General features: G+C 42.3%; 1 protein-coding gene across 2 annotated transcripts in view; it reads right to left on the bottom strand.

Annotated features, from left to right (window-relative positions):
* Window positions 1-3,971: 3,971 nt before the first annotated feature.
* Window positions 3,972-25,182, bottom strand: part of AMOT (angiomotin) — a 107,661-nt gene continuing 86,450 nt past the window's right edge. For both annotated transcript variants that reach the window (XM_077481312.1, XM_077481393.1), the window contains exons 8-13: window positions 23,753-23,902; window positions 17,382-17,572; window positions 15,489-15,611; window positions 10,317-10,549; window positions 8,038-8,262; window positions 3,972-4,234 (exon numbers count right to left, since the gene is read on the bottom strand). In XM_077481312.1, the coding sequence (XP_077337438.1) occupies window positions 4,137-4,234; window positions 8,038-8,262; window positions 10,317-10,549; window positions 15,489-15,611; window positions 17,382-17,572; window positions 23,753-23,902 (1,020 nt within the window). In that variant the 3' untranslated portion in view covers window positions 3,972-4,136. The remainder of the gene's footprint in view (window positions 4,235-8,037; window positions 8,263-10,316; window positions 10,550-15,488; window positions 15,612-17,381; window positions 17,573-23,752; window positions 23,903-25,182) is intronic.

Genomic DNA, 25,182 nt, shown 5'->3' on the forward strand with positions numbered 1-25,182 from the left:
CATACTGTATACATGAACATGACACAGCCGTTTGTAAAAACCCAGCAATTTATTATGAGGCCTACTTGTGACTCACTGTTGCATTGTATCATCTGAAACCATATTACTGGGAGTCTTAGTAGGCTCAAAATGTGTAAGAAAATTTGTAGCCAAAGATGAATACTTAAGAACATCTCAACTTACAAGAAAACAACTAATACAGGCCATTTTGTTCTTGGGAATACGTTTTTATACAAAAATGCATAATTACTAGTGGTGCACCGAAATGAAAATGTTGGCGCAAAAACAGAAACTTCAAGATGCACTTGCCCGAATCTGAAATAGATTTATTTTTTAAATATATACTTCTTTTTTAAAAATAACTGCATACTCGACTTTTTAATATCATGAATTTCAATTAATATGAAATGACAGCCATTATCGGAACCTTTAGAAATGGTGTTAAAAATCCTGCTTGCTGCATTTTTATATTTGGCAAACCGCACCTCCCCATTGAAATTGCATCAAGAACGCATCAAAAACGCATAAAAAATGCACTTGCGTTGCATTTTTGGAGTCACATGACCCATGAAAAAAAAAAAACACACCATAAGCAAGGTAAAATCATCAGCCATTAGTTTGTATTTTTTTTCCTGTTAAGCACAACGCTAAAAACTCTACTTTCGATTCCTGACATTTCGGTGCAAAAACTAATAATTACACGGTAGCAGCTGAAGTTAGTCAAAATAGTGATTAATATTGACTGGTAGAGAAAGGGGGGAGACAAATTATTGTAGCATTTAGAAGAGTGTCTGTCCAATCCAGAAGCTCCATTTAGGATCCAAGAATTATGTTCCCCCACTGTCAACCACAGAGCATACAGAAAAAAAAAAAAAGTAAGACTCCAGCTGTATTTTTTTTTGGGGGGGCTCTTGGTTATCTAGCTCTAGTGATTTGTCTAAACCTGTCATAAAGCCAGTATGCCTAGCTCTGTACATGGACATGTATAAAAAGTGGGAAAAAATTGTCAGATACGCTCAGCAAAATTTTACATGAATGTCATGAGCCCTGCTATGGAGTCGTTAAGCAAATTAGGAAAAGGTTGGAAGGAGCGCAAAGTGAAGATTCAATAGACACCGAATCATAAACATGCCGCATAGTGACTACATACACCTGTTATAGCCACAGGCAGATGAAAGGAGCAAAGCAAGCTTTGACTGCTTTGGAGATGACCAGTTTTTATATAGCCAGGTTCCATTTACAGGGCTAGAAGTCCAAAACAGATTTGTCCAGCTGCTACTTTTGGAACTACAAGCTTCAGCAATTTTTTCTGCCAGTTTGCAAAGTACTTGGGCACATCAGTAGATGGTCATAAGGTTGTCACAAGGTAAACCTCAACTCCAACATCTTACTGTCTGATGACAGAAACGCGGCTGACAACAAAACAGCCATTTGATAACCAAATAACCGTCATTGATTGCATTCTATGCTCCTTCTCTTCACTTAACAGACAAGATTCACACCAATTACTTTGGAGCCTTATGATATACACTACACATAAAAGGATGTAATAACTCTATTAGTTTCTTGTAGTTTAGGTTGTATGAATTTCTCCCAGTTTATTAACGCTACAGACAAATTAGAGCATAACACAGCACATCCATTACGATTACATTGAGTCATGTCACATGCTGCATCAGGCTGTGACTGGTTGACATTCCAACTCTGGACATTTTGAATGGAGAAATTTTGTGAGACTACCTATGAATCTAGATTAGTACAATTTGTGCCACGTAATTTCTCACAACCAGTTTATAGCATATTGGCTATAAATTCTTGCAGTCGGTCTTCTTAATGGGGTTCCCAGCAAAGTTCTCTGCCCAAAGCAGCCATTATTACTGCATTTGGTCTACAGAATGTATGCAATTTAAAAGAAAATACAATATATGGAAAAGTGTTAAGGACCCCCCCCCCCCCCCCAAATGATTGAGTTCAGCTGTTTCCAGTGAAGGATGTGGCTAAAGATACAGCATTCAGTATAAAAAGAGTACTGAGAATTCTTCAGAATATAAAAAGGCAACAACTGTCTACTTTCATCCTCAAGGAAACCATTTGGAGAAGGCCCTTTTCTGTTTCAGCATGATCGTGGCTCAACGCACAAATCAAGGTACATTGTTGGAGGAGTTTTGGTGTGCACAAACGTAAAATGCATTTCCACTTTTGTGTTCAAATTTGGCAAAAACCTACTGTAAGTTTGTTATGTGTTCCCATTCACACAGCATACCTAAAACAAAAAGACTTTAAAAAAAATATTGTTTACCTTTTTGATGTTCAATGTAAGAAGGTGTCATGGCTGACTGCAAGTATTTTTTCAGTGTAATCTGTCCCAATTGTTGGTCTGGGTACTGGCTGAGTCCAGTTCTCATTAACATTCAATAGAGAAGACCATCACCTAAACCTTTAACCTTTTACTAAGACAGATCCTACTGTAATCTATTACAACTGATGAGATGTCCACCCGCACAGTACAGACAGGGTTAATTATGCAAACACGGCTTCCCAATCCCCTTGTATAAAAAAGGAGATTTTTTTTTTCTTGCTGGACGTTCCAGAAAAGAGCATCTTAAATAGGCAAGTTACAATGTATTGCAAGTCATGCTATGTGACAAATTTAAAGTAGGTATAATCATAATTTGGCTGCAAAAGTGGAATTACCCTTTTAGTAGCCTGCACAGAGCCCTGACCTTAACTCCACTGAACGCCTCTGCGGTGATTCGGAATGTGGATTGTGACCCAGGTCCCCCAACGTCAGTACTTAACCTCTCAATTGCTCTTTGGGCTTAACAGGTACACATTCCCACAGACATACCTCAAGTCTTGTGGTAAGCCTTCCTAGAGAAGTACAAGGTTTTAAAGCTGCAAAGGTGAGGGGCAACTCCATATTACTGTCAATTGTTTCAGAATGGGATGTCCAACAAGCTCATGTAGATTTGATCAAGTGCCCACATGCTTTTGCCCATATTATTCATTAAGCCCCAATCCTGTGCATCAGAAAAGTGCATTAAACACAGTACCTCTATTAAGTGTAAATGGTCGTACTTATCGGCCAGCCTGCCTTGAGATGGAGAAGTATTCAAACAGTCCTGCCTTTCTTTCCACTCCTGCAAATCCAGCACATGCTGACTAATGGTCAGGCCATAGACTGGCAACAGTCTGGAACCCTCGCCACCATTTATTTATAACAGAGGTACATTACTGTTTTTTTGTACACCTTAATGTGAAGCTGAAGGGGATGTTAAGGTGTGCTTACCTTAAGGCCAAAGTGTTCAAGCTTCCTCCAATTAAATAATTCTTCTTATTCAAGAATTAATGTTTCCCAAATGTGTCCTCAAGTCCAACCAATTATACAGGTTTTGTTGTTAAACATGCGAATCCACACTTATTCCGGGCTTCTGAACATGTCTTCTAGTATTCATATTGCCATTAAACCAGAACTTCACCCAAATACTTTGGATGTAAACCCAAATGCCAAAACATACACCTGTGAATTTTTAAGTCTGCGGTGGTTATGTAGAACAAAATACATGCTAAATCTTCCTCCAACAGCCATTCCACCTCCCAAACCAGGCTGTTACTGCTGGAAAAATGTATTCTATTTTCCAGATAACTAATCCTACTATGTTCATATAAAAAGGAGACCGTGTTCCCCTTCTGCATACATGCCGCTCAAGTTAAAGAAAACCTGTCACCAAGCAGACCAATGGTTTCAGAAGCCTGCCCACCCAATTCAAAAGCAGAGTCATTTTGCCTACTTAGCTGATGTAAATGCCCTGGAATTAGTATGCGGCCCGATAGTCAGAGCTTGTGGGTCCTTCTTGGACAGGTATTTAGCTCTGACACATTCCTAAAGCTATAATTTATACATAGCTATACTTACTATAGTAAGGGATGTCTGAGGTTTTTTTTTTTTACCATAACTTACAAAAACACCCTGAAAGAACAAGGCCCTTTTATTTCTGTACAAATGGAATACACTGCATTTACAAATACAAAATATCAGTTTTTTTTATTCTCTGAATAATATCCTAGTTCATATAAATAGGTTTGGGGCAGAACTTCCTATAAATACCACAAATGTTAAAAAATATAGGTCTTTCTTATATGAGATATTCCACCATCTCGCCATCTGATACATCTTGGCCAATCGATGGAGTAGGGTTTTTTCGATCCAGTGTGCTGGACTGAAAAACTGCATCTGTAGAGAAAACAAAACACAGACTGTTAAGTGAAAATTTCTCTATAGCAAGAACATTTTTTTTATTTTACTTCCTGTACTAAAGTAGAAATCAGATTTTTGTACTTCATGTAAAGTGTTTTTCTTTGAGTCCATTAAGGTACACGGAAATTTAGAAATAGTCAGAATATTCTGCCATCTACAAGAAGTTGAGACAAAGAAGTTGAGCAAAAAAAAAAAAAAAAAAAAAATGTAAGCCAGCATAACCCCTTCTCTACCCAGAATACCTCCACTTTGTCACAAAGAAGTACCAGGGACCAAAAAAGCAGAGGTGTTCCTATCATGCAAATGTCTTATGTTTTCTCATGATAAATACTGTAGAAAAAGTTGTAGGTTGGCAAGAAATTTATAAGGGCACTAAGTAAATGTGCTCAGACAAAAAAAAATACAACTAAACCATAACAAATTAAATATAGAAAAAACATTTTTATCATTCAAATCAACATTTTGTGTGGCTACACTTAGCCTTTGTACACACGTTCGGAGATTCCGACGGAATGTGTCCGATCGGAGCGTTTTGTTGGATATTGCGACTGCGTGTGCTCTCCATCGGACTGTTTCCGTCGGACCAACTTTTTCAACTTGCCAGAAATATTTTCCGACAAAATGCTCCGATCGGACATACTCCGATCATGTGTAGAGAATTCCAATCGGACAAAGTGCCACACATGCTCAGATCAAATTCCTACATCAAAGCTATTGGCTACTAGCCTGAACGTAGTCCCGTCATAACGAAATAACGTCATCACGTTCTGAACGATCGGATTTTCCAACAACTTCGTCCGACCATGTGTATACAACAGTTTCAGACAAAATCCATCGGACAAAATCCGATGGATTTGGTTGTCGGAATCTCCGATCGTGTGTACAAAGGCTCAGACTGAAGAAATGTGCATTGGCACACTGCTGTGTGTGTTTTTTTTTGTTTTGTGGTATATTCCTCTAGGCTTCTTGTAGAACTTGACCTAAATATTATTTGGGCTCTGGCTACTTTTTGTTCTCCCTGTCCAAATAATCTCATACAGAAATCGGCTATGTGGAGATGGCCAATCTAAGCCCTTGTACACACGGTCGGAGAATCCGTTGGAATGTGTCCTATCGGACCGTGTCGTCGGATAATCCGACTGTGTGTGGTATGCATCGGACTGATTCCGTCCGAATATCCATTCCGACCCAATTTTCCAACATGTTGGAAATATTTCCCGACCAACTGGGCCGATCGGACATACTCCAATCACGTGTAGAGAATTTTGATCGGACCAAGTGCCACGCATGCTCAGATCAAATTCCTACATCAAAGCTATTGGCTTCTAGCCTGAATGTAGTCCCATCGTAATGAAATTACGTCATCAGGTTCTGAATGATCGGATTTTTCGACAACTTTGTCCGATCGTGTGTATGCAACAGTTTCGGACAAGATCTGACGGACAAAATCCAACGGATTTGGTTGTGGAAATCTCCGACTGTGTGTACAGGGCCTAACACAGAAACTGCTTTATCTGCAGACTTTCTCCCACCCATACAAAGGCCTTAAATCCTAACTCCAGGATAAAAAGGATTTTTATTGACCCTCGCCCCTTGTTCCCAATTCTTTGCAAATTTTAAATCAATTTGTTTGCAATGCCCCCTTTTAAATTCATTGTAAAACTGCAGTCATGTGACCACCAAAGCTCCTTCCAAAATCCCTTTGTCTTTAGGCTGTGGGAAGAGGGGAGCAGAGGTCATTTAAAACAAAGTAGTGGCTTGTGCTTCCACAGTAGGACTATACGTCCCAAAACATACCACTGCTTCCTAGCTGGTGGGTGCATGAGATACTCCAGGTGGGCATTGCAAGACCAGTTTAACACCCCATGTTTCACTCACACAGCACAAAAAGGAGCATCATGGACTTATTTGGTGTGGATATTACTGGGCAGGTTTTGGGAACCTAAACTTTTCAGCTAATAATGCCCACCACTAGCTGGTGGTATCATGATCTAACCCTCTATGAGGTGTGATTAACAACCTTGGGTGAAAAAGAATTATGTGACAAGAGGTCACTTAGCTGGGGGTATTAGAGGTAAGAGATAATTCATGCACAGCGTTAAGTATCAAATGGTGGAGGTGTATGGGGATCGATTTTCTTCAAAGTTTTACTGGCCTTCGAGACCCCTTTCACACCAGGGCGTTTTGCAGGCGCTATAGCGTTAAAAATAGCGCCTGCAATCCGCCCTAAAGAAGCTGCACCATTGTCTGTAGTGTGAAAGCCCGAGGGCTTGCACACTACAGCGGTGCGCTGGCAGGACATCAGGGAAAAGTCCTGCCAGCAGCTTCTTTGGAGCGGTGAAGGAGCGGTGTGTTTACCGCTCCTCCACCGCTGCTCCCCATTGAAATCAATGGGGCAGCGCTGTAATACCGCTGGCAAAACGCAGCTATTGCGGTGTATTGCCAGCGGTTTTAACCCTTTCTCGGCCGCTAGCGGGGGTAAAAGTGCCCCGCTAGCGGCCGAAATGCGCCGCAAATCCGGCGGTAAAACGCTGCTAAAAATAGCGGCGTTTTACCGCCAACGCTATGGGCGGTGTGGTGTGAAAGGGGTCTAAAAGATAGACCGATGTGAAGTTTCCTGTCAATATCCTTCTCTCACTGCATTCATGTCTGTCAGTATGTTGGAGGATTCTCAACTAACACTATATTAAGCACACATATTTATAAAGTCTCATATGACCGAATTGCAAGGAACTTTTCTGATATACAGTGCCTTGAAAAAGTATTTATACCCCTTGAAATTTTCCACATTTTGTCACAACCAGAAAAGTCAATGTATTTTATTGGGATTTTATGTAATAGACCAACATAAAGTGGCACATAATTGTGAAGTGGAAGGAAAAGGATAAAATGTTTTTCATTTTTTTTTTTTACAAATAAATATCTGAAAAGCGTTGTCTGCATTTGCATTCAGCCCCCTTTTCTCTGATACCTATAACCAAAATCTAGTGGAACCAACAGTCCTCAGAATTCACCTAATTTGTAAATAGAGTCAATCTCAGTATAAATACAGCTGTTCTGTGAAGCCCTCAGAGGTTTATTAGAGAACCTTAGTGAACAAACAACATAATGAAGGCCAAGGAAAAAAACAGACAGTTCAGGGATAAAGTTAAAGTGGTTGCAAACCCATTACATCCACTTTAACCTACAGGTATGCCTAGATTAAGGCTCTGCGGATTAGAACATTCGGGCACATTTATTTGGACTTTATTTACATGTTTTTTGCTTTGTATAGTCGCATCTGCACTCATCCACACTTGGTTACACATGTTTATTAACATTTGCGAGCATTCGATTTTCATAATTTTACAGGTCTGCCTTTGGTACCACAGGATCGAATTTACGTCATCTAGTCAAAGGTGGTAGGGGGTTGGGTCAATAGCCAATATTGTGTGTTATTGTGTTTTCCTAAATAAGTACAGGGTTCTAGTTGCTGCTAGTTCCACGTAAGGGTTATCCAGGGTAAGCTCCAGAATTCTTAGGATGCCCATCTTTGGTTCAGGAGAGTAATGAAGGTTAAACACACGATTAAAAACAAATACATCTTACCAGTATCGGACCAATTTTGCGCACCTCCAGAACATGTGAATAATGTCCCCCTGTCTTGAGTTTCATCTAGGGCATACCGAAGAGTTTCTACTAGAGAAACTGTACATTCTTATGAAAGTCCAATATGCTCCAATAGGAATAACTCCAGCTTCCAAAGATGAAATGGTAGTCTGACCATGAAGAATACTTACCAGTTTTCTCAGAACTATACATGGGGCTCGGAGTGGCCAGCCTCCCCGGGCCTGGAGATGCACTCACAGAAGGAGTTTTGTTCTGTTCGCTGCTTCGGTCTGTTTGTGTGCAACAGTCTCGGCTACCAGTCTTTGAGTGTCCAGTGAGTTGGGGTGTTGATGGAAGTACAGGTGATGGAGTGGATGAGATGGACTCTGACCGATATTCTGTTGCTAGGAGAACCCCTGTAATTGGAACCCAAATAAATTTCTAAGTGATTGCTCTTTATTCTCCACAAGAACTCAATATGCAATCAGACGTCGATGTCTATTAAATATCAATAAATCAAAATGAAAGAAAATCTGTAAGGTGAACTTACACCCCCTTCCCATCACACCCGATCCCACAGTACCAGAGGCCAGTGATCACTCGTTCTGACAGATCGTATAGCCGCTTTACCAGTCCGGGGATTTGAAATCTCTGTGGCTTTCGCTCCTCTTCGGGTTCTGATTGACCAATTAGAATGCTCCTAAACGTACCTCCTGACGAGGAGATTAAGTGGAGGGGATTTCTAAGCCCCAGACCGGTGAAGCAGCTATACGAGGTCTCTTAGCGGGCGATCGTCAGGCTCCAGCGGGATCGGGAGGGGGGGTGGGGTGGGGAAGCGAAGAGGGAGTCCATTTTACTGATTTTTCTGTAAAGGTGAACTTACCCTTTAATGTAGACTAAAGGGTCTGCATGTAGCCAGTCTGTAACCAGTAGAAAGGCTGCTTGACTATGCCACCTTAGCCTAAACAGTATTTCCTAGAGCTGGGGGTCGGAAACCCGTCGATCGCAGCCATGTGACGGGTAGATCACGTCACATTGCCGACCCGTGGCTCAACTGCTCCTCCCCAGTGGCATACTGGGCAGTCCAGTGTGAGAAGTTTGGGGTATAAAAGTAAAGAGCTAGGGAAAGCGGGCGGAGCAGTGGAGGGGACTTGCTCAGGCACTGAGCTACTGAAGCAGCAGGTGTTGGCTCACTGGGGTTGCTTTGGGAGCTGCGAAGGTGAGAGCCCGTCGGGCAGAGCGTCGAAGGAGAGGAGACTTGCTCTGGCACGGAGCTACCTCTCTCACTAAAGCAGCACAGCAGGTGTTGGCTCACTGGGGCTGCTGAAGTTTCTTTAGCAGTGTGTAACACAAAGAAGAAACTGAGGTGGCTGCAGAAGCCCCACTGAGCCCACACTTGCTGTGCTATAGGTGGGGGAGGGGGGTCTGTATTGGAAAGCTGGTTGGTCTGTGCTGGACAGGGAGGAGTCTGTACTGAGGGCTTAGGCTGGGAGGATAAGGGAAGTTAGGGGAGATCTCTATTGTGAGGAATATGGGTAAGAAGTGAATTGCATTGAGCAGAGGGGGCCCATTTTGAACGTACTTTGTAAAGTGGTCTGTGTGTTGGGGCTTGTTCACACTAGTGGTTGGGAGGCAGTAAAGCCCCTCAGTTTTACCACCACAGTTTTACCACCTCCCAATCACTCCCCATTAAAGAGGAAGTTGCAGGACCCCATCAGGGTTTTACTTCCTCTTTTGCTCCATGCAAATTAAAAGCATAATGGGCTAGTAGGCAATTCATACTAGCCCATTACGTGACACTTACCTGCACTGTCCCCTGTGCAGGCTGCGTCCATCTTCACCCCTCTTCCTTCCTGGGCTGCAGGACTCCGGCTTTGTGACTGGCCGGAGCTGTGTGAAGTCATGGCACACACTGGGGAAGAAATGACACAAGGGTGCGTTTCTTCACAGCAATTGTGCCGATGACGGCATCAGGCTCACTACAAGTGAAATATCTCCTAAACGGTGCACATTTAGGAGATATTTCCACTCCCTTTAGGCAAGCCTTATTCTAGGCTTACCTATAGGTAGAAGTCAAACAAAAAACTGTTTACAACCACTTTAAGCTTCAGAAGCAGCGCCTGGAGGTGTAAACACACTGTGGTCACGATGCTTTGGTTCATGGCCCAGGAAGGAATTATAGATCTTTACATATACACACACTAGTGGCACGCATCCTCACTATAGATGACCTATGTGCACTGCAGCCTTGTAAAAGACTGTACATGCCTAGAAGTGGTTACTGTGACAGCATCTGAAGAAAATAAGTTCAAGATTGGATGTATATGTGGGCTTCAGTACCTATTCCATAACACCAATGTTCTTAATACACATTGGTTGCCTTGAAATAAAGTGCTGACCATCTGCGGGTGGGAATGAACGCCTGACACCAAGATTCAGAAAAGCTAAGAGACCAATGACAAAGTCTTACCCAAGCTGCCTTTCCAGCTCTTGTCCTCCCTCTTATCCTCAAGAATTGGTGTACTACTTAGAGCGGATGAGTGGGAGAGAAGACCTGAACTGGCATTAGAAATAGACATAAGTGACTTGGAAGGACGCATGGAAGACGGCTGATCCAACTTGCTGGCATCTTTTCGAGAACGTTGCTGAAGCACTTTAATCATGGCATCCTTTTCAATGATCTGAGCATGAAGAGTCTTTATCCTAAGAAATAGAAAAGAAGGTTAAGAAAAATGTGCATAATAAATGATTACTGAAGCAAATTCTCATGGTTTCTATTCTGATGAATACATATTGCTCTATGCCCGCAATAGATAAATCGGCACTTATTGCATTTTTTTATGATATACATTACAATAATTTTTCCACTAATCCTACCATTTAGCCCTAGGCTTCTTCGAACTGGTTAGATGTACTAACAAATTGATTTACACTGCAGTTACAGCAACATTTTTTCCCTTTTGGGATAACGTTTTTACATGAATAAAAGCTGATGATTGTAATCATCCACGTCAGTGGTAAATGCTTTGTCTCAACATTGTAACTGATACATTTGCAGGAGAGAATGTTCACATTAAAAACAAACAGATTTACTGGCTGGATCACCAGAAGAAAAAGGGAAAAAACGCTTAAACAAAATCAAATGCAGCCATCACATCTAAGAATTGGTTATGCTGCAATAGAATATATTTTTGCTTTTTGGTTTTATCAACTTTGTTGTTTGCTGAAGGAGAAGACGGGTGTTAAACTTTAGATAGCAAAGAGACTTGGAAGGAAGTCTTAAGAACACCCAGCATCTACAGCACGTTTCTTTAATTAGCGGACCTCCAGCTGTTGCAAAACTACAAGTCCCATCATGCCTCTGGGCGTCATGCTTGTGGCTGTCAGAGTCTTGCTATGCCTCATAGGAATTGTAGTTCTGCAACAGCTGGAGGTCCGCTAATTGCATATCCCTGATCTACAGCATCTCAGATGTAGGATTAAAGTTTGAAAACTACCACATCCCTTATGGCCAGATAACTGTGCACAATAGGGTATCCTGGCCATTTCAGCCAAAGCCACAATACAAAAGAAAAGCCCTGGACAGGAAGCTAGATTGTCAAATTTGACAAGAATTTACTTTTAACATTTACAATACAAAACGTCACATTTCCCCACATACACATCATCAGCTACTGTTTGTTTCAAAATCTCAGTCAGGGGAGTTTTAGACATTCCACAAACCATGAGACCAAGTCACAAGGGGATGCAGAGGACGCACTGTACAAGTCAAAGATTTAAGCATAAGACTGTTTTACATCTGCCAATTCAATGCCCATTTTACCGTTCAGGATGTAATACACCGCATGTTATTGTGGAAAACGAGGATCACTGCATATGGTTTAATTTCTAGTTTTACAATTCTGCAATATTATTATTAAGGTTTTATATAGTGCCAACAGTTTGCACAGCACTTTACAACATGAGGGCAGACATTACAGTTACATTACAATTTGGTACAAGAGGAATCAGAGGGCCCTGTTTGTTAGAGCTTACAATCTAAAAAGGAAGGGTCAATTGATACAAAAGGTAATACCGTTTCCCCGAAAATAAGACCTAGCGTGATTGACGGTGATGGCTGCAATATAAGCCCTACTCCCCAAATAAGTCCTAGTTAAAGTCCTTGTAGGTTTTCTTTTCAGGGTAGGGCTTATTTTCAGGGAAACAGGGTATGGCTTATTTGGAGGGTAGGGCTTATATTGCAGCCATCACCGTCGATTATGCTAGGTCTTATTTTTGGGGAAACATGGTAGCTGTGGGGGATGAGCTGATGAAGGAAGTAAAACTGTGTTAGTTAGAAGCAGGATAAGCTTCTTTGAAGAGAAGGTTTTTCAGGGATCGCCTAAAGATGGATAGATTAGAGACAGTCAGACAGATTGGGGTAGGGAGTTCCAAAGGAAGGGAGAAGTTCTTGAGAAATCCTGGAGGCGAGCATGGGGAGAGGTGACAAGGGAGCTAGAGAGCAGGACGTCTTGGGATGATTGAAGAGAGCGGCTTGGTTGGTATTTTGGGACTAGGTTAGTGATGTAGCTAGGGGCAGAGTTATGGATGGCTTTGCAAATTATTGTTAGTACTTTTAATTTTATTTGTTGGGTGAGTGGAAGCCAATGGAGGGATTGGCAGAGAGGGGTGGAGGACACTGAATGGTTGGCAAGGTGGATGAGTCTTGCAGCTGCATTCATTATGGACTGAAGCGGGGATAGTCTACGTAAAGGTAATCCAATGAGGAGTGAGTTGCAGTAATCGAGGCGAGAGATGACCAGGGAGTGAATTAGAAGCTTGGTGGTGTCATTAGTTAAAAAGGGACGTATTCTGGAAATGTTGCGGAGGCTAAGGTGGCATGATTTGGACAGGGATTGTATGTGGGCCTGAAAGGACAGTTCAGAGTCTAAGGTTACCCCTAGCACCCTGGCATGTGGGGACGGACTGATAGATGTGCCATTGATCTTGAAAGAGAAGTGAGGGGAGGGGGGAATGTGGGGGGGAGGGGGGGGGGAATATTAAGAGCTCAGTTTTAGATAGATTCCGTTTGAGGAAGTGGTTTGACATCCAGGCTGATATGTCTGTTAGTAGATCAGTGATGCGTGAGGAGATTGATGGGGTGAGCTGAGGGGCAGAGAGATAGATCTGAGTGTCATCAGCATAAAAATGGTAGTGAAAGCCATGGGAGGCTATCAGCTGACCCAGGGAGGACGTGTAGATCGAGAATAGTAGAGGTCCAAGGACAGAACTTTGGGGGACCCCAACGGTAAGTGAGACTGAAGGTGCGAGGAGATGGGTAAGATTCAAACCAATGGAGAGTGCAGCCATGGAGACCAAGCAAATTGAGAAGGAGGGTGTGGTCAACTGTATCAAAGGCAGCAGAAAGGTCCAAGAGTAAGAGTATGGAATAATGACCGTTGGTTTTGGCTGTTAGTAAGTCGTTTGTGAGTTTTAGGAGGGCAGTTTCTGTGGAGTGCTGTGGGCGAAATCCAGACTGAAGGGGATCAAGAAGGCTATTCTCAATGAGGTGGTCGCTCAGTCGGTTGTAGACTAAACGTTCAAGGCGTTTGGAGGCAAAAGGGAGTAAAGAAATGGGTCTTAGGTTGTTAAGATTGGTGGGGTCTGCGGCCTTTTTTAGTATGGGAGTGACTAGTGCATGTTTTAGAGGGTTGGGGAAGATGCCAATAGAGAGTCAGAGGTTGAAGATATGCATTAAGGAGTGTAGGATTGAGTCAGATGGTGACTGTAGTATTTGAGAAGGAACAGGGTTCAGGAGGTAGGAGGTTAGGTGGGCATTAGAAAAAAAAGTTTAGTGACGTCCTCTATAGTAGCTGGGTTAACAGGAGTGTAAAGTGAAGGAGATATCTGTAGATCGGTGATCGCGAGACAAATTGTCTCAATCTTATTTTTGAAGTGATTAGCAATCTCATGGACAGTGAGTAAGTTAGTGGGTGGGGGTAATGGAGGACGAAGTAGAGTGGTAAAGGTAGAAAAGAATTGATGAGGACAGCGTGAGGGTGTTAAGAAGTGTGATAAAGTAGGTCTATTTGGCAATGTGCAGGCAGGAATGGCATTTTTGCAGGGCAGATTTATATTGGCCGAAATCTTCCTGTGACTTAGTTTTACGCCACAGACGTTCAAGAGCATGGCTAAGTTTTTTGAGGCTTCTGGTATTGTCTGTTTGCCAGGGTTGTAGCGGTCGGGGGCCCGATTCTGTGCGTAGTGAGGGGGGGGGGGGGAGGTATCCAGGGTGGATGACAGTCAACTGTTGTAGACAGAAGTGGCCAAGTTGGGGCAGGACAATGATGAGATTTTGTCGTAGAGACAATCTGTAGCAGAAAAAAGAAGAGAAGGGTTAAGATGGCGAAGGTTTCTACTGGTAATAGTTTGTTAGTTGGAAGGCAAGGAGGAGGCAGAGAGTGAAAATAATAAGGTGGCAATCAGAGAGAGAAAAAGTAATATTGGAGAGGTTGTGCGGAGTGAATAGGTAGGAGAATATACGGTCAAGGCAGTTGCCAACAGAGTGAGTAGAAGCGCTTGTCCATTGTTTTAGGTCAAAAGAGGAGGTTAGGCACAATAGTTTAGAAGTAGCGGGAGTGTTAAGATTAACAGCGATGTTGAAGTCACCAAGAATGATTGTTGGAATTTCAGAAGAGAGAAAGTAGGGTAGACAGGCAGAGAAGTCATCAAGGAAGTTTGATACCGGTCCAGGGGGCCGATAGATCACAGCAATTCTCAATGAAACTGGAGAAAATAGACGAACACAGTGAGCCTCAAATGAAGAGAGGGACAGAGAGGGGGGTGGATGAAGAACCTGAAAAGTGCTTTGAGAGAACAGGAGGATTCCAACACCACCTCCTTTCCGTCCACTAGGCCTGGGAGAGTGAGTCCACAGGAGGCCACCACAGGAGAGAGAAGCAGAAGGAAGGTCAGATTCTTGAATCTGGGTCTCAGTAATCGCAAGTAGGTTCAGGGAGTTTGTGATAAATAGGTCATAGACAACAAGGATTTTGTTACAAACACAGCTGGCATTGCAAAGGGCACAGGAGAAGGGGAAGCTGGTTCTAGGCTGAAGAGGAATACAAAAGAGATTGTGTGGATTGCGGCTGCTATCAAAGGATGGGGGTGGTTGGGTATTGTTGGCCGAAGGTAAATGATGACGGTCCAGGATTTGGTGAAATATCTCCAGAAGTCAGGAGAAGCAGAAGAGAGAGAGATGATATAAGAGTGTGACTTATGTGGGGGGACACGTCCCAGTGTCCTGCAGGTTTTATTAGTATATGGGTTCAGAGTTAGCAGGAGCTGATATATGCAGTAATAAGGGGAAGACAGGAGTGAGGGCGATATATACAAGCTGTGAGGTGGAGAAGATGGGTGAAGGAGTGAGAATTTAAGGAGAGAGGATGCAACTGTGAGAAGGAAAAGTAGGGAGTGCATGATACAGAGTGGTGAGATTGAGAGGAAGCCTGAATGAGAGATGAAAAATATTGATGGAGAATCAGGTCACCTGTAGTCTGTTTATTGCTCATATATTATGCTACTAAAAAGGTGTAACAATGTTAACCCTAAACAAAAGATGACCCAAGTCTAGTTAAAAGTTTGCTGTCTAGTTAAAACTTACCTCCCTTCCATGTCTACACATCGTCTATTGGCCAGAAGTATCTCCTCTTCTTCCTTCTGGATTCTGGCCTCAAGTGTGGTGTCAAAGCTTGAACTTGGAGAATGACTTATAGAGGAGGTGTCCCTGAAAATTAGGTAAATTGCTGATTTAGAAAACATCTTAAAACTAATAGGAGGTAGACCAGCAAGGCCTCAAAATCTGAAACACAGGCTTTAACATGCTGGTGTGTAAATTAACGTTTTGCCCACAAACAAAATTTAAACCAGCACCCGACAACTACTCTTTGTTAGTGTACCGGTAGCAATTTGTTGATCACGAAAGCCATTTCTGACCAACAAGCCCACCATGATGCAGCTTCTTTCAGTGTAGTGAGTGGGTAAAAGGGGCAAGAGATCCTTAACCAATATCTGCATTAGCCTTTTTGCTACAGCAATGCATTTATAAAATGTATACTATAAAGGTTAAATGATATTTATAAACTCACATCTATGTCCACAAATGTATTGTATATGCAGACACAAAGCTACATCGTAGGACTAATATGGTAATTTCAGATTTGAAGTCTAAAAGCTTTACCAAAATAGCTAAACCCCAGTACATTTGGTGGAAGCAAATCACATAGATCCACTTGGAATACAAGTGGTTAAGCCCTGTGCTAACAGTCCAGCCAAATACCAGGATATGCAGTTTTACTACTTTCAGCTCTCTAAACCCCTCATGTCCCTGAAATAACTAGTAAATTCCAACACATGGCCTGAGAAGAGCACACCAGGAGTAGATAAGATAAGGAGAGAATGTGCAGCACACTGCAGAGCCATCATAATGTTATTGGCCAGTTTCTCACTACATCAGCAGTCTAGGAATTTTGGGCTGCCAGCTAAATTGTGTCTAATCTGCTAACTATGGCTAAGCAGTGGTCCCTAAGCTAATTCACCCATGCTTAAAAAAACGTGATTTTGCAAATTTAGACTGTAGTGAGATCTTGAGGGTTCCCAGTGGCCTCAAATGATGAAGATAGAATTCAAGAACTGTAGAGATCAGCACTGCAGAGCACATCGTTGGATAGGATTCTGCGTGAATGGGGTACACTTAAGAAACCGCAGTGCACATTATAGCTTACACTGAGCACAGTATGGAGGATCGTTCTGAATATCTTTGTTGGGCTTAACTCTATGGGACTGTTCAAATAAATATGTGCAGTGACATACAAGGAAAATGGAAAAATACAAGAGAAGCGGCCCTATACTTTAGTAAAGGCTAACGTCATAAGATATTTTTTTTATTTTTGTTTCGTGTATGAAAAAGTGGACTGGACGTGTATTGCATTGTATTAAACGAATAAAGAAAAAAGTTATTTGAAAAAAAAAAAGAAAAAGAAAAAGTGGACTGATCAGGGGAGATCACAATTCCAGTGAATCCATGGGGCATGTTAGAATAACTAAATGCCATTATTTAAATATAAATTATGCCCTTTTCTTTCCAAAAACAAAAACAAAACCTGCTGCTTCTAAGTTCCCTCATTTGACTTAAAATACGATTAAGATCATGCGGCCTCCGACTATCATAAGCCCTGTGGATATTTCACATGATTAGAGACTTCAGAAAGTTTTTACAGTTAGACTAACCCTATCTGGCAGACTTACAGTGAGGAATGAATCAACAAGGCAAGTTCACTGTGCAGCCAAATCAAGCAGAAGACAAAGCCTGAGTATATATTTAGCAAATATGGCTGCCTCTATGTACATACAGTATATTACAACTAGAAACAAGGTTTTTAAACTTGAGCATACACTGATAAGTTTTACAGCAAGCTGATCTCTTTCAAATATCAAATGGACCACGGTTAACAATTATAGCAAATCAATGCAGGCACATCGAATGTGAGAGGTTCACCTCTGAGCCGCCACAGTGGCAGCAGCATCCAGTGCAAACTGCCGCATGACACTCTCTTCCAAGTACTTTTGTTCCCATTTGGTCATGTCTGCTTCCAGGGCCAGGACTCGCTCCTCTTTCTCTCGGAGTAGCTCCATGAGCGCTGCAGCATTGTACTCCGAAACGTTGGTGGACTGAGAATTCCCCTGGCGCTGTGACAATAGAAATCAGTGAATAGAAGTTTCAAAAGGCACCATAACACAAACTGATATCTTGAAAAAAATATATTTTCTGGAAGTGATGACGTTCCAAATCTCAATGATATTATCGTAATTTCCACATTACTACCAATCCTTATACCCCTAACTGCAACTACTGCTACACACTTTTGCATTTCAAAAGTTTTTGTATTTTCATGTGCTCTTGCATAAGGTTTTCAAGGACACCTGTATTAAAATAATATGGCATTATTTCTGCTGCAAAATTGAACATAGTTCTGCAGCTGTTGGTCAGTTATAGTGGCAAGAGCAAGGCCATTGTACGAGCCTTGAGATCACCCTACGGTTTCCAAGGTCCCTGAAGATGGCTGCAGGTCTTAAATTATAGTACGATTGGTTTTTGTTTCGTGTTTTTTCCTTATTAACCATTTTTCTTGCTCAGATGACTTAAAAAAAAAAAAAAAAAAAAATGCATCTAATGCATGCTTTTTTCATTCATCTCTACAGTGGGCTTATTTTTTCCAGTACTGTAAAAATTGCTTCTCACTGGACTTTATTAAAAATGCACAATGAAAGTGGAATGATGTGAACAAAGATAGTGACCACAATGGCATACATCATGTTTTTATGTGCAGTTGCACATGTAATAAAAATTACCAACATAATTAGGCTGATTTACCAACGAATTTGGAAATATTCACACAAAGCAGAACTTCACCAAAAAGGGGAAGTTCCACTCTTCCTCCTCCTTCCCTCCCTTTACCATATTATAAAAAAAAAATTTTAGGGGGGGGGGGGGGGGGGGGGAGCAGGTAAGCGCTTTCACTTCTGCTCAGATCACCTAGGTCAGTGATGGGAAACCTTGGCACCCCAGATGTTTTTTAACTACGTTTCCCATGATACTCTGCAGTGTAATGGAGCATCATGGGAAATGTAGTTCCAAAACATCTGGGGTGCCAAGGTTCGCCATCACTGACCTAGGTGATCTGAGCAGAAGTTCAGCCCCTGCAACCTTCTGGGACATGTCACCGGTACCAGGAGGCTGCAGGACCATTCACAGGGTGCAGTGTGAAGCTGCAAGGAGTCACAGCCAGCTTCCCACTGTTAACAAGTCAGGGCCAGGGACATGAAGATTGGTGAAGAACCAGCCTGGGTAAATAGAAGCTATAAGGATACAATAAAATGCATTGAGGGGCTTGGGCTGGGGGTGTTTGAACAAAGATACACCTATACATCAAGTCATCTATAATTCTACCACTGATTTTATAATGGCAGCAATTCGGGCACTTGCATTGGTAATACTATTGATCCAAAAATGCAATGTACCAAAACAAATCTTTTCCATAATATAGTAAGGAGAAAAATATTGATGCTGCAATACAGTGTGCAACATCTGTCAAAATTCCAGCTGATTGCAACTAATTTAAAGAGGAAGTAAACCCTGATGAGTTTAAAGGTAAATGCAAATGCAAAGGTAAAGCATAATGGACTACTATGCATCGCATAGTAGTCCATTATGTGTCACTTACCTGACACAGGAGCCAGCGAAGTCACCGCTGTCCCTTGTAGTCCGGCGCATCCATCTTCTCGGTGGGTCTCGCTGCTCTGCCGCTGTCATTCGGCGAAGCTGCGATGACACGCACGGCATATCGCCGTTGACGGGTGCCGCGCTCAGTGCGCCTCTGCGCCGCTGTCTACGGCACATGCGCTGTAGACAGCGGTGCCTGTCTTTCGGCAAATATCTCCTAAACCGTGTAGGTTTAGGAGATATTTCTTGTACCTACAGGTAAGCCTTAAAGCGGTTCTTCACCCTAAAGGGGAAGTTCCGCTAATCTGATCCCTCCCCCCCTCCGGTGCCACAATCGGCCCCTTTCAGGGGGGAGGGGGTGCAGTTACCTGGATAATCCAGGTATCTGCACCCACTTCCGGGACAGACCCCCGCAGACGCCCCCCCCCCATTGTGTTCTGGGAAACACACAGTTCCCAGGACACAGCGGGGACCAGAAGAGATGCGCAGCGTGACTCGCAGATGCGCAGTAGGAAACCGGGCAGTGAAGCCGATTCGCTTCACTTCCCGATTCCCTGACAGATGATGGCGATCGCTCGTCATCTGCCGCCGACATCGCTGGACCCTGGGACCTGGGAAGTGTGATTTTATTAAAAGTCAGCAGCTGCAATATTAGTAGCTGCTGGCTTTTAATATTTATTTTTTTTAGGTGCAGAACCACTTTAATCTAGGCTTACCTGTAGGTCAAAGTGTGTTGTAAGGGTTTACAACCACTTTAAAGTATTCTTGCACACAGGCAGCTGAGCCTATTTAACATAAGTGCTTTCTCCTCCCTAGAAAGCTGAGGTGCAACGTACTGCGTCCCATAGATATAAATGTGCTCATGTACTTGGATATACACCAGTGGTCCCATGTCCCATGGGAGGCTGAACACTGCACCTGGGCTTTCCAGGAGGGGAAAAGATGCCAGCATTCAGCAACCCATTTTCCAGAGCCCTAACAAGAATTTTGTACAGCATATAAAACTAAAAAAAGAAAAAAAAAAAAAGAAAATAAAAAAGGATGAAGACCACGACACAGATATTGCTTTTATATATTTGTCTTAAAGCTTAGAAAAGCATTTTCATTAAGTGTTTATCACAATATATAGTTCACTAGGTTGTAGCAAGAGGTTAAGAGCATAAAGTATTAGAGAGCAGAACAATGAAGCATTGATATAGAGAAGAGAGTATGAGTTCGTTAAAATTCCTCTCCACATGTGAGCAAGACACAATATACAGTGTACACCAATGGCAAGTCCAGACTCTGAAGCAGCAGCTCAAGAGGAACGCGATAAAGTTTTCCTTCTGGACACAGCTCACAAACAAGGCAATTGTTTTGCTGGCTCTCCACAGGAGTTGCTGACCACAGTTCACCTCTCGGAGTCCGTTTTTTTTTCAGAACTCTTGGAAGGCTAGGGGTTTGTAATGACCTGACTGTGCAAATACTCTGAGTAATGTGCACACACAGCACTTTGCTTAGGCCAAAGAAAGAGCTAAATTTGTAGTGGCTATTTCTGGGGCGTCTGCTGGGCGGCCAATGTATATTCAATGCATATGTGTGTGTATATTATGGTAATAAGGTCATACAAAGGGGGCCATTTATGAAAACAGAAGCAAAAGGACACTGCATAAAATGTCTTCTCATTTAAAGTTATATGGCGTGTTGTGTCTGGCATGGGAAAACGACATTATAGGCAAAGACGTATTTAACAAGCTGCACCAAGCTTAATTTCTGATGGCATCACACCCTATTTAGCTGGAGGGCTAAACTGGTTCAGTAGCCTACATTTATAAATCCCCACTAATGAAAATGTGAGGTCTTCAAAGCTTTACCTCCAGACTTCATAAATGTCATTCTAAATATCCGTACGCTTACATAAATACATGGCATTTCATTTTTAAATATATAAATTGTTTTAAACTCTTGCACAGCATTTAACCATTTTACTGTGAAGGAACCCTTGAAATAATCGACAGGTCTCAGGAAACCCCTGCTAGAAAGTTGTTATATTTACAGCATTTAGTGTGACACCCAGAGCAGATCATTTATTAACACAACCTTCTCTGTAGGACATTTCATTCAATAATAATCATGAAATGCAACAATAAAAATCATAACCAGAAAAGAAATGCATACAGTAAGTGTTATTTTCAGTTTACAGTGGAACAGTGCTGCACGTATACTGAAGGTTAGTGGGAAAGTACTTCTTTACATTGGTGGTCTATATCAAGTGTCCTTTTACACGATTAGGGAAAAAGTTTCTCTTTAGAGTGGTGGTAAGAGGAATAGGTGCCCCTTCCATTGGTGGTTAATGGAAGAGATGTTAGTTAGATTGTTTGTGTAGTGCCTCCTGCTGTGTGTCACTAGCACCGCTCACTACCTCAAGGAAGCCATAGCAATATGGAGCAGATTTTGGGCATTTTGGCATTTTTCTACTCCCCCCATCCCTAAACTCTCCACATTCGGCTCCGTCTGTCCCTGTCTGACCCCCAATGCCCCAAGGAAGCTGAGAGGGGCTCAGAGAGGCATGACAGACACCCATGTGATGACCTGCATGCACTAGTCCTGCGAATCTGTGACCTGGACTGACTGGCTCAGGGAAATAACAGACAGAGCTGCAAGCACTGGAATGGAAGCACCTGAGATGCTGATCAGTAGAATGGGAGGCTTGGTTCTGGTAAAAGAACGTTCGGACATCTCCTAGACAAATGCTATGCCTAGGATGCATAGGAGATGTCCTGGCGCTCTCACACCACTTGGAAAATGTCTTCCTGTTAGCAACAATGTCTTCACGTGCTGGATCTCTCTGTAGTCAGTCTGTTGACATCACTTCTGTAGGGTTTATTTAGACTGTGCACTTTACAAGCGCAGTTGCACTCATTTGCCCTAGAACTTCGTTAATTTAGTGAAGCTTCACTTTGTAAAGAACACTCAATCAGCAAGTGCAAGGAGAAAAAAAAAAAAAACACACACACACACACACACACACACCACGGCACTTCTGCTTGCACATGATTAGATATTGAAAATCAACAGAGAATCACCACATTCTCTAATCCCTGAGGAAAAAAAAAAATGTAACTGCACAGTCCATTTTTTTTCAGTAAATCGACCCTAGTGAATACCTTTTAAAATATTACCCTCAGCAACGGCTTCTATAGGTAAAATTCTTCCTGTTACGGCCAGAACCAAGCCTGCACGAAAAAAACCTGAAGGTGTACATCTGTTCTTCACTCCAGGATCTGCAGAAATCCCTGCTGTGCCAATCTCAGGCTCTCTCCTTCCAGTGCTTGTAACACTGCCAGTTATCTCCCTGAGCCCATCAGTCACACATCAACATTCAGAAAGGCAGATTGGTTAATTAACCCCTGTGCTAGTCAGCTCCCTCAATGCTTTTTCCAGCCAGCCCTACACCAACATTGTGACCAGCATAAGATTTCTTCACTAATACTTCTAATCATCGTGAGTGTGCACACCATTTCATGAGCAGTTGTACCTACTCTTCCTAGCACCAGGAGTTTGTTTCCTATACGTTTACAGATTTATGGACCCTCCTTGACCCAAAACGAATACTGGGCAGAATTAAAGTTCAGCCCTACACAACATTGGGAGTTTCACATTTGGCCTCTTGGGAAAATTCATTGCCCACCTTTGCTCTGGAGGAACACTGATTGAGAAAGGCTGCTCTAGGAGAAGTAAACTGATGAGCACCCAATGTTGCTTAAAGTTTATCGAAAATTAAATCCCCCCCCCCATGCTGGATAGACTAGCAGGGAGTTAAAACCACTGTCCATTTCTTGCCATTTGTGTCACATTGGGGAGAAAGTGAGAGGATAACTTTCCAATTTGAAGGAAATCCCCTCTTTTACAGATGTCACAGGAATAAGTGTTTCCATTGAAAGATTTCCTATTCCTGTTGCAACTCAAAAAAATGTATTTACCAGGTGGCACTGGTAATCAGCAAATTTAGGTGAGTAAATCTCCCTATAGAGAGAGCGATGGCAATAAAAAATAATAATTCTAAGTCCTCACCACTATTCAAATGTAAAAAGTGTTGCCTTTAGTTTTACAAGCATTTGACTTCAGTTTTACAAGTATTCCACTATTCAAGTCTAAATTAGCTGCACTAAATATTATGAAATATTGTGAAATATTATGAAATTCAGATAAAACCTCTTGCAGGGCTTCTACCTGGAACTGCAGTCTTTTGCTAGAGGAGACCATGTTTAGACGCACTAGGGTGTCTGTAGACTTTCTAGAGGGTGATGTTTAACCCTGTGAACTTTTCGGATAAGGAGAAAGGATATTGCAAGCATAGCAATACGAGTAGAAGAGCTATAAGATATTTGTGACTTTTGTACTGTGTAGAACCATCTGAAACTGAATGGGAAAAATTAAAGTGTTATTTTGATAGGGCTACCACCCCTTTCCTTACCCACGACATTCACTATACCCGTACCTTGCTGCCTTCATGGATATAGCACATTAGCAATTCCCACTAGGATGCAGTGTTCAGGCTAGAGTAGGCAATCTCCTGACCCCGACATTGCCATGTTGAGGTGAGGGTCAATGAACAATAATTTGATTTATGTGTTAATTCTCTTGTTGAGTGTTGCCAGGATTACCTGCTGTAGCCGTAGAGATTCCAGTTCCCTTTCAAGCCTGGTGCGCAGTCTGTGTTCCAGTTGCTCTCTTTTCTCACAAGCCGCCTGGAGCTGGACCAAAGCCTGCTGCATCTTCTCGACTTTATCTACATAAACTTGCTTCTTTTTCAACTGCAAGAAAAAAGAAATGTGTAACTCATCTCTTTACCTCTATAACAACCTGACTGGGGTTTGTCTGTCCCTTTTTCAACACATCAGATACTTACATACCGGTATATGACCAACACATAAGCACATTCTTTGGGGTAATATTATTACACTACTTTTGTACATGTAACATGCATGTCTTGTTTTGCATTTCTCCTTTTTCAACACCATTTACTGTTTGATTACTCTATAGCAGGGGTCTCAAACTGGTGGCCCTCCAGCTGTTGTGAAACTACAAGTCCCATCATGCCTCTGCCTGTTGGAGTAATGCTTGTAACTGTCAGCTTTGCAATGCCTCATGGGACTTGTAGTTTCGCAACAGCTGGAGGGCCGCAAGTTTGAGACCCCTGCTCTATAGTATGGATTCCCTAACAAGTCTCAATTATGCTATAAACTCCTCCGATAATATTCCAAGCACAGGTCTTTGTCATTTAGGAGACCTGTCCATGCCTGTGTCTAAGGGAGGTAAGGCAGTGTAATACCAGTTTGGTTGCATTTTAAATTGCTGAGAGTCAATTTTCTTAACCCTTCTATGCCTACTGGCAACATCAATTAAAATGTCTCCTGTGTACTACTAATATTCTTATACAGAAGAGATACACACATTGTGGGAGGGCGAGGGACAGTGAGAAAACAAGGAAAGACAGCAAGAGAGAGAAAGCATGGAAGAGGGAGAGCACAAGAAAGCGAGGAGTATGAAAGTATATCTACGGCCACTCAGGATTTTAAAAGTTTGCCCAGATGGATTGTTCCCACCAAATACCACCAAGACTGCTTTAGTGTAAGTCTTGGCAAAAAAACAATAAATCGGCATCTCTCTAGAATACTTGCACATTTACCCAATTTGGCTCTTTAAAATGCTGCAAATACAGAAAAATATAGGCTTAGTTTGCCAGGAATTCAATGAGCTCAATACTTTATAGAACCACCTTTTGCTGCAATTACAGCTGAGAGTCTTTTTGGGTATGGCTCTAGCAGCTTTGCACATCTAGAGACATTTTTGCCCATTTTTCTTTGCAAAATAGCTTAAGCTCTGTCAGATTGAATGGAGAGTGTCTCAACAGCAATTTTCAAGTCTTGCCAAAGATTCTCAATTGGATTCAGGTCTGGACTTTGACCGGGCCATTCTAACACATAAAATATGCTTTGATCTAAACCATTCCATTGTAGCACCGGCTGCATGTTTAGGGTTGTCCTGCTTAATGGGGAACCACCTCCTCCCCCCTCCCACCCCCAGTCTCAAG

Source organism: Lithobates pipiens, unplaced genomic scaffold, assembly GCF_037356315.1.
Source record: "Lithobates pipiens isolate NorthernLeopardFrog02 unplaced genomic scaffold, aLitPip1_a1.2 Scaffold_1, whole genome shotgun sequence".
Taxonomy (NCBI): Eukaryota; Metazoa; Chordata; class Amphibia; order Anura; family Ranidae; genus Lithobates; species Lithobates pipiens.